Below are 17,308 nucleotides of genomic sequence, written 5' to 3'. Positions count from 1 at the left end.
CCTGGCAGTCCAACAGGAGCTGTCAGAGGAGCTGACCCTGCCCAGAGTCAGAGCAGGACCTGGGAGTGGGATGGAAGCTCTTCTTAAACAGCCAAATGCTTTTTCTTGGCATGAAATCTTCCTTTAGAAAAAAAAAAGGAAAGGGAAGGCAAACAGCTGGTACAGTGAAACATGCAGGAAAATTGGTGATGCCTTGAAATTAAAAGCATTTTTTAGGCCATGGCCATTTAAAGCAGCTTAATTAGAATTAAATAATTTTAAACAGTTTTATAATGCACTTGTTAATCTTTTGGCTGAATCATATTGCATTTTATTCTATCTAATTGATTTTTAGCAATTTACTAATGCCATTATCTTTCGCTTAATTACAGATCAAACCAAATGAAAAACGTATTCACAAGTTGAGGTTCTTAACAGCCAAAGAAATATGGATATGTTTTATTAGCAAATGTTTCTAATGGCTGCTGTTTGCAGAGAGTTGGATATGTCCATTTAACAGACGTGCTTGTTGGGAGAAACATTCCTGAGGGAGAGAAGGTTGGGTTTTAATTTCTCACAGGATACTCTTTTAGGCTGTGCCTTTACTCTGATCCTAGTACTTGAAAAATGCTTTTAAAGCATTCATAGTAATTACGAAGTAAAGACTCTTACAGGTCTGTACAAGCACCATGATATCACTAATCAAAGAGTTCTTGTTTTGTAGTTAAATATTAAATGTAAATGAAGTGATAATTGATTTATTCTTGATTCCAATATAAATTTGTATTTTATTTTTTTATTATTTATTTAAGATTCAATTTAATATTCCCCACTCAGAATTTGTAAAGACAATATAATGGTCAGGTTTTTTCCATGTAAATTTTTTTATTTCCCTATCTGAAACAAATAGGGAAAAAAATTCTCATTAGCTTCTTAATACTAGTACAACTTGCATTTAAGATGAAGAACTTTGATTTACTAACAAGAACAGTTTCAGAGCAATTTGTGGAGATCGAGTTTATGAATTTATTATACCTCAGGCAGCGAAGGACCTAAGTCCTGGGGGAAAAAAATGTTGACAACACTTCATGTCAGAAAGTGTCCTACATCAATTAAAGTTGCTTGAACAACCCACCAGGGCATTTTCACATGCAGTATTTTAAGGGCAAAAGCTTCCTGAGGTTCAACTCTCTAACAAGCCTTTCACAGGTCCCCCCCAGTGCCACGAGGCTGTTGAGGTTGGAGGGGGAGAGGTGTTCTGAAGCTGGCTCTTTGTGCTGGATCCAGTCTAACAGCTGAAGAAGTCTCAATGCCATTAGTCCTGGACTTCTTCCCCTAAGACTGTGGGATCTGCACGGGCATGGCGGGTCCTGGTGCCATCCCCATCTCACCAGGGTGTGATGAGTTCCTTGAGCCTTGCCCAGGAATACAAATATCTTCCTGACCACAAGGAAACTTGGGTTTAAGGGGCAAGTCTGGGGACTGATGCTGAGAAAGAAATTGCCTGATGGAGGAAATCAAATCCCTTCTCCATGAGCTGCCTGAGTCTGCATTACATTCTGTCTCTCTGATGGTTTTTAAATTGAGGGGGGAAAAGCTGTTGTGATAGTGTCACTAAACACTGCAGAAGAAATTTCTATATAAAACCCTTCCTAGGTAGGAAATTCCAGTTAATAATAATTGGAGAAAAACCTGTAGTAAAACTTGAGCATGTTAACTATTAGGAGTTTAATTTGAGCTCTGGGGGAAATGATCTATTGAGGAAGGTACAGTAAAACTGATGAGATTGCAGGCAGTTTTACAGATGATTTTCTCTTTCTTTTAAGAATAATTGAGTCATTTTAATGATAAGCCTTGCTTGGCTTCCTTGAATGGACTGCATGTAATTAGTTGTAGCTTCAACTTTGAAATGTTTTGACAGAAAATGTATCATTTAGCACGGAAATTTTTTCTAGCATCTGCCTTTAATATTTGTTCATTTTCTGCAACACACAACTTTGCTACTTCAGGTCAAATCCCAGACACGGCTCTCTTCTCTTTGTTATCTCGATTGTTTCCTTCAGGATGAGGGAGAATAATTACACAGAACATCTTTTGCAAGCAGCTGGAGCCACATTCCAGCTGACTGCAGCACCTGCGAGGCCGGTGGCGGTGCCGGGGGCTGCCGGTGCCGTGCCAGCCCGGGCTGGCGGTGCCGGGCGGGCTCGGGCGCCGCTGCCCTTCTGTGAGCTTCAGCTGGCAGTGGTGCCAGGGAATGCAAAGTGTCTGGGTTAGACTAATTAGAGGGATGATTTGTGAAACACTGGCTATTTATTTAATTAATCACCGGCACAAAGCTATAAAACCCATATTTTAAAAATCCCTGTTAGTTTGCCATGTGGTTAATAGATTGTGGCACATTAAAAAGTGACACGGTGATGTATTAAAAATGTTCCACCTAAGGTTGGCTGATGTCCTCGAGGAACTTGAGCTGTCTGCTTTGTGCAGCAGAAGCAGAGGATTAGAGGCTGATCTGTTCAAGGATTGAATATTTCTGAAAACATTTATCTTTTGTAGAGCATCTGTTCGTTAAAATAGATCGTGGCATGTTCCTTAATGCACAAATAATGTTTATGGTGTGGTTTTAATTATAAGGTTTTGTTGCATTTTGTTATTACAAAGAATAACTCTATTCCTCAGTATTAAATTGTAATGTTTATTAGTAAGTAAAATATAAATAATTCTACTAAAGAGGCCATTCCTTCTCCTCACTAAGGAAGCCGAGGATGGTTTGGGGTAATGAATGCATTTCTGCTGCAGCTGGAGCAAATGCCTTCAGATCAATCTGAACGTGTGTTGTCATCCTTGAGCAGAACTGGGGCTGCACGGGCAGGGTGAGCTGGTGCCACCACAGCCAGTGGGACATCCCACCCTCTGGAGAGCAGCAGCTCCAGGTCTGTGTTGGCCTTGGGCATGCAGGGAAGGAGGAAATGAGGCAAAATGCCACAGGAGCATGACAGGGGAAGGCTGTTTGTCCTAAATCTGACACCTATATGGACATAAATGCAGCCTGAGCTGTAAAGGGGATGGACCTGGGGCTTCACCCTCCATCCAAATAATGTTTGTTGGAAAAAAAACAATACCAAGAAATCATATTTGTAGCACTCCAAGTAAACCAGTTTTAAATTCATAGAGAGTTTTATAAATGAATGTGTTACCATGATTGAAACGTGCTGTTACCATCATTATGTGTCTTATTCTTTGCTCAGGACTTACATAATTTTATTAATTGTGGGAGTGAATGCCAAGCAAGAGCAGGCAGTGATTTGGGTGCTTGATTATGTGGTGTGGTTATTTACGTGAATCCTGGTTTTGAGGTGCATGTAAAGATGTGTTCAGGTGGAAGCGTGGAAGGAAACTGTCCAGCTTGGAGGTGATGTTTCTCAGCTGTGTGTTGTATAATTAACTGGTACATTAGGAGGGGGCTGGAATAAAACATGAGCATGTTAATGCAGCCTGGAGCTGGGGTTGTAGTGATCATTGCGATGCAGAGGACGCATTGCTCAGAACTGCTGCTGCCACTGCAGCCTGGGAAACATCTGGACCTTTAATTGACAAATCGTGTGGTGCTGTACAGAGCAGGCATGCTAAGTGAAGTCAACAATTTAGAATAAAAAATAATAGTGCGTTATTTACCTTGTAGTTAAATATTCATACTTTGTTATGCTTTGGATAACAGGAAATTACTGGGTTAAATTTTTATGAATAGTGACAGTGTGAATAAGATAAATTAAGTATTTAATGATGTTAATGGAATTTTACATCGTGATCTGCTAACTCTGCAGCACAAGCTGGGGTGATACGAAGGAGAATCCACTCCTCAGAAGGGCATAACTTTGGGGTTTGTTGAGAACCTGTGAGGGCTGGCAGCTTGCTGAGCGTGCCGAGCATCGCGTGGGCTCCTGCGGCGGGGCCGGGGCTGCTGTGCCCTGGTCTCACTGGGGAGTTCTCCATACGTGACTTAGGAGTAACAAAAGGAATCATGTGACCAAAGTAATGAAAAACTCCAGTGCTGTTGTAACCACCTAATGAAATAAACCCCATTCCCATCTGGCCATGTAGGGAACAGTGTGGTGGGTTGGAGGAGGACTGGTGTAAAACTTTATCATCTTTTCTTTTAGGTGACCCTTCTTTGTCTACTCAGCCTCTCCAAAGCTGTTTTGCTTATGAGTTAATACGACTGACTGTTTTATTTCCACTTATTTTGGTAAAGAAATAATTGGTCTAAAATTGTTAAATTTTTTTCAAGTCAAAAGATTGGAAAATGATGCTTTTCAGTGGTCATCTTAGAAAAATATGGTCTCTTGTATTGCTATAAACATCCATGCTCTGATCCATTAGAACTTTTGTATGTGTTGTAAATGCTGAGTTAATATATTTCTATTTTGTCCTTCATACATTTCCTGTATGTTGATTAAATACATATGTAAGTTATGTTCAGGAGGTGATTGCTGGATCACGGAGTGCATTAAATACCCTGTCACCTAAACCAAAAAACATTTCACTGAGTTTAAAAGTGAGAAGACATTTTGCATTTGGGAAAGGAGAAGCATTTGTTTCCATTTTGTGCAGTGTTTAGTGTTGTTTGCTGGGAGGTGAGTCAATGACTTGAATTAATTATAATTACTGAAGAGACATATACTGATTGAGCAAATAAAGTAGTAAGCTCATTCGTGCCAAGGCCATCTAATTAAATGCTAACTTTGGATAAGCTAGATGTGCATGAAAGATTAATTTTAAGAGGTTTTTATGACTCCCACTAAATAATGATTCAGTAAAATCTTTGCATTATATCATTAGAACATCTAATCTTAAAGTGATATAACATTTAGTCACAGAACTCCATTGTGCAGGAAGAGGCAGGAAATTATTAGTCTTGAAAATCAATCACTTTTCCCTCGGAAATGTTTATGGACTTTGTTTTAATTTTGTGCCGTGGTGTGCAGTGAAGCAGAGCAGAAGTGAGAAGGACACAGCACACACAGTCGTGCTCCCTGTTCTACAGGTACTTGAGCACTGTGTTTAGGAGTAAGTTATCCTGGGAATGGGCAGTGGTCACACAGTATACGTCAGATATACATCATCTGATATGGGAGGGATACATTCCCTCATGGACTTTGATTAAAAGTTGATTTTAAACCTTAGAAAGACATTTTGAGTTGAAAGAATTGATAGAATTTAAATATTTATTTTTGTTTAAATTTAACATACTGTAGGAGAGCATCAGGGAACCTTAAAAGAATCCATCAATAAAAATACTTGAAAAATGTTCTATGATTTATGGTACATTTTTGATATATCCAGTTACTCCTCACTTCCTTAAAGGACTGGTGGGATGTAACATTTCTAACAATAAAAGCTTAATGGAATCAGATTTGTGATTTCCTAGAAAATTAACGAGATATTTTGTCAATTTTATTCCAGACTTCATTTGTCAGAATATACAGTGTCCAGTGACAAGCTAAAAGAATTTTTTGACAAATTAACTGTGCCACAGGTGACAGATCAGGAAAATGTTAATTTAACAGCCCCTTTATGCTTCCCAGATTTATTGGAGGCTATTAAGGAAACTCCAAATGGTAAGGCCCCTGGCCCTGAATAGATTTTCCATTGAATTTTATACTGGATCTATTAATAAAGTTTGATACTGCCTCTTTGAATATCAGTAATTGTCCTTTATCTTCTGGGTCTCCTCAGCATTTCCACTTGGAATATAGTTTTTAGTTGGAAGCAAAAAGTAATTATGGTTCTAGCAGTGCCTGTGGTCTGGTTCTGAGGATTCCTCCTGGAGAGGAGACTCCAGCACCGTGTAAAACCCTCGAGTTATCACCAGTGATATCACACTGACTCCTGGCCACTGAGACTAATCACTGTGTCCTTCATCCAGTCCCACCACTCCCAGCCCCCACCTCATGGGCTCTGGGCAGATCAGTAATTGAGCTCTGAGGGACTTCCTGCACAATTAATATTTTGCAGGATGGACTGAGGGTATGGATTTGCTCTGTCCCACAGACAGGGACCTGGTGGGTTGGATTTATTATGTGTTTCTGAACAAGTATCACCAATTTGCAATAAACACAGTGGAGGTTTCCTGCAGACCACCTTGACATGGGACTGATCAGTGTCAGCCTGACCCTCGTGTTTGTACTGATGTTTCCTACACAGTGTGACCATGGACTGCTAGAAAGTCTAATTGGCTTCACATCTCAGCTTTCAGCCTCTCTAATATCTTATGGCAATTGGCTTTGCAGACCTTTAATTAATAAAAATATTTCACTCATTTTTTTAGAGCTCTTGAGGCACCAGTGGTGCCTTGAACCACCTCCCAGACCTGCTGCTGCTGGAATTGCTCCCCTTGCTTAAAGATGGTTGGAATCCTCATAGGTGTATGAGTTTAAGTCCCCTGTCATTTTGGTGTTCCTGCTGAGTGTTTGTGAGTAAAAGAAAAGGATAGGTCTAATGGAGGAGGTAGAGGAGATTTAGAGATGGGGAAGAACAAAGAAAAGTTTAGTTGAAAACAGGAGACACAAAGTACCACATGGTGTGGGGCAAAGGAGGGCTGTGCTGAGAGAGGCAGCCCAAGGGGTTACAGGTTCATAGAACAGCCCATCGGTGCAGTGGCTGATGGATAATCTTTGGTTATTAGATCCAGCTCCTGGCTTGTTTGTCTGTTCCCTGGCTTGACACTGGGTGTGTCAGTTGTAGCCTTGGCATCAACTTTCACATCTGGTTGTCCATTTTTCTTGGATTTTCCATTATCAGGACCCAGCATTACTTAGGATTCTGCCCTCCTTGATTTATATATGCAGCTGACTTAGCATGCCAAGGAGTCCCATTAGTTTCCCGGGTAACTGTTATTTCCTCGTTCCCAAGCCAGGCAGTTGCAGCCCCAGCTCTCCTGTTCTGGTGTCTCTGGTCAGCACCACAGTGTCACTAGCACAGCCTCGTGTGCATTCCCTGGGTGGTGCCTGCCCCCAGGCGAAGACAGGTGATCCATTACCTGCTACCTGTTTAGTTACTCTTTAAAAGGTCCTGGAAGCAGAAAAGCAAGAGAGATTGTGAGAAAGAAACCCACCCTTATTTTTTTTGGCAGCTGTAGCTCTGTTGTGTTCATGATTTCGGAAGGTCACGGGTGGTGTCCCTGAGGGTCCTGGGCACAAGAGCTCTTCAAAGGCTTGTTAAGGTTTATCCAAACAAAGTGAAGGAATGTCCCATGTTCTATTACAAACCTAACCCTTGCTTTGAATGAGCAAAACCAATTTCTTCTTACCCTAAAACATGGGGAGAGGAGTTATCTGCACTATAAAAATGCTTTCTTAAAAAACAAATTCATTATATTGGAATGGATTTTAATAATACTTTTAGCTATGCCAGTATGAATAACTTGAATCTTTAAATTCCTATTACTTCTCTAATTTATAATCACACTGAAGGATCAAATGGTTTTTAACAATATATTGAAATTAGCACATGGCATTTAACTCCCTGTTTTATGCTCTCATTATAGATTTATAGCATTGAATCCTTTTATTCTGTTACTTAGAATTCCAAGTGATTAATTCAAGAAACACTTTCTCCTCTCAAGGCCCTTGTATATATGGAGAGAGATGGAGAGAGAGAGTTACTTTGTGTGCTTTGGAAGAAGGGATCAGGATGTGCAATCTTTTGTCTGTTTAAAAGATTTCTGGGTTGAAGCTGCAGTCCTACCTGCAGGGGATTAAACGTTTTTTTCTTGTAAGACAAACTTTATAGATCTCTCTGTTGCTGTGTATTTTATAGTTTATTTAACTGTCAATCTCCACAGTGCCAAATAGATTTTTTTAATGCAGTAAGTTCCAATAAACCCCAATATTAATTAATTCTTCTTGGTTGTCTTCAAACAGTTTGGAACAGTTCAGGCTCAGTTGTATGTGAGATTTTGTTCTTCTCTTGGCAAGCCATGGTCAAGCCTTGGTAACTGGGTAGTTCTGCTCCCTCCAGAGGGCTGAGAGCTTCTCAGGTAATAGGGAAGAACTGCAGAAAAGAGCAGAAATGTAGAAACAAGGGTAGTGCAGTTTGGAAGTCTTAGGTTGGCTTGATGGGACTTCCTCCCCATCCTGCGAGTATTTGGGGTTTTTTGAATCCTGCACTGAAGTTCAGGCTCTTTATGGAAATCTGTGAAATCATGGCCAAATATTTAATGTCCTTTTTGCAGATAAACAGCGGGGAAAGAACTGGAATTTAAACATTCAAGTTTCTTCCATTTTTAAGCCCTAGTGGCATATTTTAGTTTTCCCACTGAGGAGAGTTCCCTCTGCCCACGTTTTGTATTAACTCTGTCACACTTCTCTAATGAAATATGCTCTCTCAACAGGGCCACGTTGGTACAACGGCAACCAAAAAAATTGATGTCTACCTCCCACTGCACACAAGCCAAGACAAGCTGCAGCCCATGACAGTGGTGACCATCGCCAACGCCAAAGTGCACGACCTGATCGGGCTCATCTGCTGGCAATATACAAGTGAGGGACGGGAACCCAAACTGAAGTAATGCTCTTTCTTTACTACGTCTTTATCTCTAAATTTCTCCTCTGCAGCCTTTTTGCATAATGAAATGGATTTCCATGTCACTGTTTTGGTAGCTAAATCTTAGAGAGAGCCCCTTCACGTTTATCAGCGTTTCCTCTGAGCAGCACACGTGCACCTCCAGCCACAGCTCTCATTTAACTGCTGAGTGCTGGTTAATGATCAACAGGAAACCTTGCACCTGTAAATGAATCATCATTTCAAAACTATGTAAAAATAATGCAAACCTTATGTCTTTTGTTATCACAGAGGCATTTGTTATTTCATGTCCCATCTATTTTTGGGTAGTGTTCTTAAAGGCTGAGATCACCAGATGTCAAATACAACCCAGAACTCTTCTGTAAGTCCCTTTGCTGTGCTGGAGCACTGTTGGTGTTTAGTAAGAGCTGTTCCTTTATCCTGGTGGGTGACATGAGATGCATAAACAGGTTCTTCAGAGCCCCTTACCTGAGAAACTTTCATTTTAAAACAGTTCTGTAAAATACTTCTGGTTTTGCTGGGTCACAGAAAATAAAATAAGAACTTAAAATAGTTTATTATAGAGTTCTCAGAAGCAGTTGCTGGCAGGGATATCCCTGGTGCAAAGGAGGTTGATGGTTTTGTTCAGGTTTTTCTATATGAGACGAATTCCAATTCTTTGTTGTTCCTGGGAATATTGGATTCCTGGAATAATGAGGTGGGTTCTGAATTTTACAGTTTGCTCTTTTAGCATTTTTCAGGAGCACTTGAGACCTCAGTAGTATTTTCTGCTGTTGTAGCACAGTTGTGAAGGGATAGGGAGGTGCTGGGAGGTTGCTGGAGCTCCCATCAGGATTTGGTGATTTCTGTTCCACAGATACAAGGCACACGGGAAAGAGCCCCTCTTGAAAACAGTTTCATGGATATTGTTGCTTTGGATATAGGTTTTCCCTTAGATCTCTTCAACAAACAGATGAGATGTTTCTGAGGTTAAACCCTTCAGTTTGATCTGGGTTTTTTTACACTGCAAGAGAAATGTAAGAGTATTTGCAGATGGTGCCGTTTAATTTACTGTTATTAATTTCTGTTCATTATATCTTAAGTTCAAAAGACTGTCCTTTGTGTATGATTAGGTTATTTTTTAATGACTAAGATGACACTAATGTCAGTCTTTGGACACACACATATTTTTCAGGAGCACAGCACACCTCAGACAGAACATGAGGAGAGTGTTCCATGAACCATCACTGCCCACAGCAAAAGGCAGCAGTGGGAGGAAATGAATTTCACTGTCTGCCTTGAAGGATAAGATGTTATGATGTGTCAAAGAGTGATCATGAGCAAGGAGGCTGTCCAATGTAATCAAATTCAGGGCAGATAGAATAAAATAAATAATGGAGGCATGAGTTCCCCAGAGCGCATGTTAGACACAGCAGCAACTGAGAATCTGGGGACAAATGCTCAGATTAAGGGGCAGAGCCTTGAGATTCCAAGTAGTTTGTTTTCTTGTAGGTTCTTAATTATTTCTCATGTCTCCGTCATCTTTTTTTAGCATTGCTGACTGCCACTCCTGGAGCAAGGATTGATTTAACTATAACCTAATTCTCATATTCCAAGTAAAGAATATGAGTAGGGTGCCCGTTCTACACTGGCCATTTGTTCCTGATTCAGTCAGGTGAGAGTGTGAAAAGGCAAAATGGGGATCATTGTGACACTGCACTAAAATCCATACAGAGAACGCCTGAGACATGGTACACAAGGCATATAGAGTGACAGCTATACCTACTGGTGAGACTGTGTGAGAGTAGTGAGGAGATTGTAGACTTTGTAATTAAAAAAAAACAACCCCTCTGTCTTTAAGAAAATAATATATTACTGCCTAATTCTTTTTCCTAAAAGGTAGATGTAAGAGTCTGAAGTGAGTGAGCACTAGTTGACAGCTTTGAGAACATTCTGTATTCAATTAGGCTGCCTTTTTTTATTATAATTGTATTATATTTGTCTCTATTCAGTCTCTTGATACAAGGAACCACTGACAGTGTTAGCAACCCTGCCCCAGGCCTCCTATACATGAACTTGGGTTGTAACCCAGTGGACCATTCTCTTGCCAGCCCTTAACAGATGTGCTGGAATGATTCTGCCTGCAAAAAATAAACAAAATCTCCTTCTAGGAAGAAATTAATAGTGAGATGCACAATTGAAATAGAGTTGCTATTTTTAGAAGTGAGGAATGCTGTTGCATCTCTTGATTGTGCTCAGCTTGTTCCTGACTTTGATCTCAGCCTGATGGAGGTTTAAGGTGCAGAAGTTTTACCCATTTGAACTTTTGGTTTTCAACAATTTGTGATGATATCTGTGTTAATGTTCAGGAGCCCAGTCCATCATTGAAGACATTTGTAACCCCTTTATTTTATGGGATTTAACCAACAATGTCGTCCCATGGCAGGGGATGGAACAAGAACAGCTTTAAGTTCCCTTCCAGCTCAAACTGTGCTCTGATTCTATGATTCATAGAAATCTAAGTAGAATAAGAGAAGGATCCAAAACTCATGCCAGGCATTTCCCATTACAGAGCAGAATCTGATGTATATGAGTTATTGTGGCCTTTTGTTTTGGCTTGTTCCTACAAGCCTGGCCACAGTGCAGACACACAGCCCCAGGCTGTGGCTCCAAGCCCAGTGCTTCCCAATTCTCTCCCAGCACTGCCTTTTACCCATTCCCCCAAAGTTCCTTTAGCACTCTAGAAGTTAAAAATTAATTCTGCATCAATGTTCCAGGTCTTCATAACAGTCCAGAAACTCAGGAAAGTTTCTTCACTAGTATCGCAGAATTTTCAGAATTCAGAGTAATGAATGTTGCCGAATTACCTTTTTGTTAGCAAATTTGCAGCTTACATTAACAGCAATGCATCATTATTCCCTGTTTTCCATAATAAATGTCTTAGTCATGACAAGGTGCCTATAGATCACCTGGACTAAGCACTCTCAATAAAGCACAGTTGCAACCAAAGGTTTGTGAATTAATTGAGAAAATTGCAAATCAGGTAGTCGGTGAAATAATTCATTGTCACATCCAATCAATAAACTTTGTAAATCAACTCATTTAATTCAAAAAATGATCTATATAGATCAAGCGACCAATTAAACAATTAGCATACACTTTACAATTAATTAATTTAAGCATCAATCATGCAATTAAAACTCTGAATTTAAACTGCAGAGTTTAGAAATGCGCTGCCACGTGCACCTCCAGCTCTTCTGCGTGGCTGGGGAAAGGCCTGAGTGCTGGCAGGTTTACAGTTAGAAAGAATACTTATTTTTGGGTCAATAATTTAAATTGAAGTAACAGTTGAAATGGATTTCAGTGTTAGGAAAGTACAATTAATACTTGTTTGATAGCTATAGATAGTTGTTTCCCTATGGGCTCTCATCTGGGTAAAGAAAGAGGCTCAGCTCTTTATTTCCTTCGTGCTGTATCTGTTACAACTTTGTGTCAGTTAGTCCTGCTTGTTGGTCCTTATTAATTCTTGACTGCCTTTAGTGACTGGACTTCTTAGATACTTAGAAAAGGTAACTTTTCTGCTAATCATCGCTGTTGGGTTGGACAGATTCTTTACTTTTCTCACTGTTCATTACCCTGTCTGCCTGCCTGAGAGCACTCTCTGCTTTTCCAACCTACAGACATTAAACTTTCACAGTTGTTTGATCTGTGAAAAATCAGACACTGTTTGTTCACCTTTAGTTCTGAAACGTAGTCATCATATAAATAAATAGATTTTAACAAATGGAGAAATATGACTCCCAGCTTTATGAAGTCATGAAACTTTTATGGACTTTAGTGTATTTTAATCACTGTCAGGTTTCGCATGTAGTGCAGTTAATGATGAAGGCTGACTACTTTTCCTATAACTCACATGGCAGCAAGATATGTTGGGACTTCTGGGGACATGTTTGTATAGGTGTCACCAGTGTCTGTTCAGGGTGTTCCTCCCGTGCAGGTGGATCTGCCCTCAGTGTTGGTGACCGGTGTGGATGCTGCGCTGAGCCGGTGTCCTGACCGAGCCTGCTTTGTGTGTGTTGCAGTGACAACGTCAACGCCTATTGCCTCCACATCGCTGAGGACGACGGGGAGGTCGACACAGATTTCCCCCCCTTGGATTCCAACGAGCCCATTCACAAGTTTGGCTTCAGCACCCTGGCGCTGGTGGAGAAGTACTCGTCCCCCGGCCTGGCGGCCAAGCAGTCGCTCTTCGTGCGCATGTGAGTACGGCCGGGCCCGGCAGCTGCTGCGGCCCAGGCCACTCCCAGGCTTGTTCCTGCTCTGCCTCCCCTCAGCCGAGGTCAGCAAAAGCCAGGGGCTGCCTGGATGCTGTGTATGGTGCTCTGCAGGTGATGCCCCTCTCTGCAGGTGCTGCCCCACTCTGGGCTCTGTCACCAGGCGGGTAGAAAATCAAACACGGCCGGCACAACTCAGTGAGCCCATCAGAGTGAGTCTGAAACAGCAGAGGTCAGAACACTGACCCCTCTGCGTGTGATCAGTGGAGAACATCGAGCTGTTGCACTCCCACTAGTAAATATTTGGAATCTGCACAACATCTGAGTCCATAATCTTCACTTTGCTCCAGCCATGCTGCTTTTTTATGAAAAATCTGTTCTGAATAATAAATGAAATAATGTGTATAGAGTCATGGAGCATTTAGGCTGGAAAACATGTAACAGCTTCAGAGAGTTTAAATTACAAAGTCATTCATGTTGGATATCCAGAGCTCTTTTCAACAGGCATTAAGAACTGATCTTGCAAGGGACTTTTAATTATTTTGGAAAAGTATATTGAATTTTAGCAGGGAAAAAAGGTGTATCCGTGGTGTTTGGTTTTCCACATATGAGACTTCAAAATCTTCTTTCAAAGCCTAATAGACAAAGTAGTAAATTTGTATTTTCAGACTGGTTAGTGGACTAAAAAAGCAAGTGATTTTAGAAACAAATAGTTGCAGAAAGGCTTATTAACAATACAGTAGTTGAGGAGAGAAATGAGCAGTAACCAAGCATACCAGTTAGAATAGGTCTGGAGATTCCTCTTCCAAGTCCAAAAGAATTTTGGTGAGGAAGACCCCATCCACCCCTGAGACTTGAGCTGTCTGGCTTGTAGCTCAGGAAGAATTTGCTCTGTTCTTATCAGTGAAGTAGGGATATGTACTGTGCTTGATCACTTTTATTTTTCTTTACTTGTGACTGAAAAATCTTTTAAGCTGTCAGAAAGCCTTAATTACTGTAACAAAATACCAGGAGCATAAACCACTTCTTACTTGGGAAAAATATTTCTTGTTTGGAGCTCTCAAAATGAAAATGCTAATAGAGTTTTCCTGGTTATTGGACAACACTTACATTTCTTAATACTACAGCTGCTTCCAGTCTGAATAATCAGACATTTTAAAAAAAATCTGGCCTATTTAATTATTTTTTATATTCTTTATTGTATGCTGTGTTTCTTAGAGACGTTCCAAAGCATCCTACTGAAAACCATTGCCAGAAATCCCGTGTGTATTCCCAAAGGCCACGTTCACTTTGTTCCACTGCATTAGGACATTGGGAAATACAATATCCTGGCCACAGCATTTACAGTAAGTTATTCAAGGTCGAGGCAGTGGTGAGGAAGGGATGCAGGGAGGAAGCACAGCAGCCTCCCAGGAGCACTGTGAGGCCGGTTCTGGTTTGGGGTCGCAGTCACCCAGCTGAACTGGGATTGCTGTTGCAGTGCAGTGAGCAGGGGTGGGCTCAGGCTCTGGAGGTTGGCTCAGAGGAGGTGGAACCAGTGTTCCTGTGTGAGCCCAGAGCCCTCGACGGGATCCTGGCCTGGCCAGCAGTGCTCTGGCTGGAGCTTGGAGCAGGATTAAAGTCCAACTGCAGGTCTACAAAAGAAATGTGAAATCTTTTGGTTTACTATCATTTGTGCTGATATGAGGAGCTTTCTTATAGCCTGGGAGGTGCTGCTGACGAGAAATAGGACAACTGCATCATAAGCAGTGCTTTAGCAAAAGGGTCAGTTTGGTTGCTCCTGTGTCCATGTGTTAATTTGAAATGACTTGTGCTTCCTGTGTAAATAGGTTGAAATTAGGACTTTTAGGGTGTCACCTAGAATGGAGAATTACTTGATCATCTCTTGATCAAAAGGTTGTTGTCTCTGGGAGTTTAAATGTGCATACTGTCCTATTTTGGTAGGGATTTTTTGCAATCTCTGTTTCTTCTTGCTCCCCTGTCACCCTACTAGCGCACACAATTGTGGTTTTGTATTTTGCATCTCTTTTTTTCCTTCTCATGCTGAAGTATTTCAGCTGCTGCCGTGTCAGCCTTGTGACTTGTAATGTTTATTAATATTGAATCACTGTTGAAAAATGTTGATGCCTGTGAGAAGCTCCGTGCTGGAGCCGTGTTTCATCTCCGCTCTCCCCGTCCTGCGTGTTGGATGTGCGTTCAGAGGTTGTGCGGCTGCCGAGCTGACAGCGGTGGAACCCCGCCAGGGACCCCGTTTCAGCAGGACATGTTTGAGCAGAAACAGTTTGCAGAACTTTATACACTTCAGCTCCTGCCAAGGCAAACTCTGAGCCACTTGAGTTAGTTATAAATACCCAGAGGCAGTGGCTGGAAGTAGCCCACAGTGCAGTTTATATTCAGAGCTGGATGTGAATGTCTTTGTAGCTGTACAGAGTAGTAAATAATTGAGTTTGATTAGGGAGAGGGACCTCATTATCCCCCCACCTGTGCCCAGCTGGTAGGGGAGGGTCGAAATGAAGCCATTAGCTGTCGCTCTTACTGGCATCTCAAAGAGCTCAAATACATCTGTGTCTTATTTTCTTTTCTGGCACAATCAGTCGAGCAAGCTAAGCAGGCATGACCGAATTTGGCAAGTTCCAAGGACTCTGGCAAAGTTACACAAGGAGAAGACGGAGGGCAGTCATTCTGGCTTCTCACTGCCCATTAGTCTAGCGAGTTATGTTTTTGGAAGGTGGCTGTTGTGGAAAGCAGAGCTTTGTGCAATGTCAGACGCGGTGCTCGCACACAGCCTGCTCTGATGGGGAGGGCGTTCGGCAGGAGGAGGCAAACAAAGCACCACGTCCATGGAAATATGGACTTCTTGAGATGGTGAGGTCATACCTGAAAGGCTTAAAATAAATCTGTACCACCATTAGGGCTTTTTCCCTTGGAAATTTTATTATTGCAACTTGATATACTCAGTCTAGTGGTGTTTCGAGGAGCTGTGGCTCAGCTGCCAGTTGGCACACACAGGAAATTTGGCATGCAGATCCTCTGCTCTGTAGCACTTTTTTTCTGTTTTGATATTATGCTTAAATTGCTTTGACTATTATATACAAATTTTCAAAGCGGCACCCCTGCCATACCCAATAGTTTAAGATTTGAAACCTTTTTAAAATGCTTTCATCGTGCATTTATAAATTCAGTTCAAAGCTCTGAAATGTGTTTTTTTCTTGGACTCCAGAAGCACTCCCCAAAAGGCCTCTTCCCAGTTTGTACATGGGGGTGGGTGATCTACAAAGTACAGTTTAGAATATTCATAGAATGCAAATTTAAGGCAGTTAGTGTAGGTGCCAAAGTTAAGAGGGTGGCTCCCAGGAGAGTGGAGAAGGAGGGGTGGGACCCCAAGAAGGGGGTCAAATGACTTGTCAGAGGTCTAAGGACAGTTATACTGGTGTCAAAATGCAGCCAGTTAAACTCAGTAGTGCACAGAACTGTCCAAGACCAACCCGAGATGCACAAAAGCAGATCATTTAGGCTCAGAAGAAAAATTGTGGCTGGCATTGTTCTAGTTCCTATCACTGTGCACTTTATCTTAAAAATTACCCGGCTTAAGTTAAGTCTATTGCGTCAGCTGGGATTTTTAGTCTTAACTCTGACTTTGTGCTGATCAAGTGGAAATCGTTATTAGTCACTGCCGGGCACTTCCAGCCATGCCAGCCGCTTTTGCAGTAAGCTTTAAGTGCTATAAATTCCACTTCTGGAAAATAAATTCCACTTCTGTGTTAAAAAAAAAAATCTAACCAACCAACAATTTTAAAAATTGCTCCAGATCGGAAAGGAGCTCTTGGAAAAGTTTGTTTCTCATGCAGAACAGAAGCCTTTTGTCCTTCCAGTGTTGGTTGTTTTATTCTGTGGTACGAGTGGAGCCCGTGGAGGGACCCCGCCTGTTCCCATGGCACCTCAGCTCCATGCCTCCAGTGCAGCCTGGCCTCAGCTCCTGCCTCTGCTGCTGTTTCCTCTTCCCTCTCCTGAACCTTGCCACCCTGGCTCCAGCACGGAGGCTGTAAAAGAAGATGGAAAGCCAAGTTACCGCAGAATGATCACTATCATTAACATTCACGGGTGGTTCACTTATCATTCCTGACTGCACAGACATGGCAGCCGTTATGAAACGTCCACAGGTGTAGCACGATGATACATATTACATTGTGCCACAATGGATTTATGTATTCTGTAACAAAAGAAAAGTGTAATGAAAAAATACAGAAGGTAATCCTTTATTCCTCCACTGCACAATTTATCAGTAATGCCTGTGGATGATAAGTGCCAGGGATTTCCTTTGCTTGATTTAACCTTGTCACCCAGGTATGTTTTTGCAAAATGACAGAAAATACAAGCTAAGGAATTTCTTTGGCTTCCAATTGTCCAGCAGCACTTTTAATTGATTGACCAGCATCTGCTTGTCCATCCTGTTTTCAGTGTTGTGTGTTCACTAAAAATAAAGGTATCGCACC

At 41.5% G+C, this 17,308-nt stretch overlaps 1 protein-coding gene across 3 annotated transcripts in view; it reads left to right on the top strand.

Moving 5' to 3' along the window:
• Positions 1-17,308, top strand: part of MAPKAP1 (MAPK associated protein 1) — an 85,001-nt gene that overhangs the window by 25,834 nt on the left and 41,859 nt on the right. For all 3 annotated transcript variants that reach the window (XM_050319877.1, XM_050319876.1, XM_050319878.1), the window contains exons 5-6: positions 8,372-8,544; positions 12,624-12,800. In XM_050319877.1, the coding sequence (XP_050175834.1) occupies positions 8,372-8,544; positions 12,624-12,800 (350 nt within the window). The remainder of the gene's footprint in view (positions 1-8,371; positions 8,545-12,623; positions 12,801-17,308) is intronic.

Source organism: Myiozetetes cayanensis, unplaced genomic scaffold, assembly GCF_022539395.1.
Source record: "Myiozetetes cayanensis isolate MyiCay16 unplaced genomic scaffold, myiCay2020 scf23, whole genome shotgun sequence".
NCBI classification, from domain to species: domain Eukaryota; kingdom Metazoa; phylum Chordata; class Aves; order Passeriformes; family Tyrannidae; genus Myiozetetes; species Myiozetetes cayanensis.
This window is presented reverse-complemented; position numbering and strand designations above follow the sequence as displayed.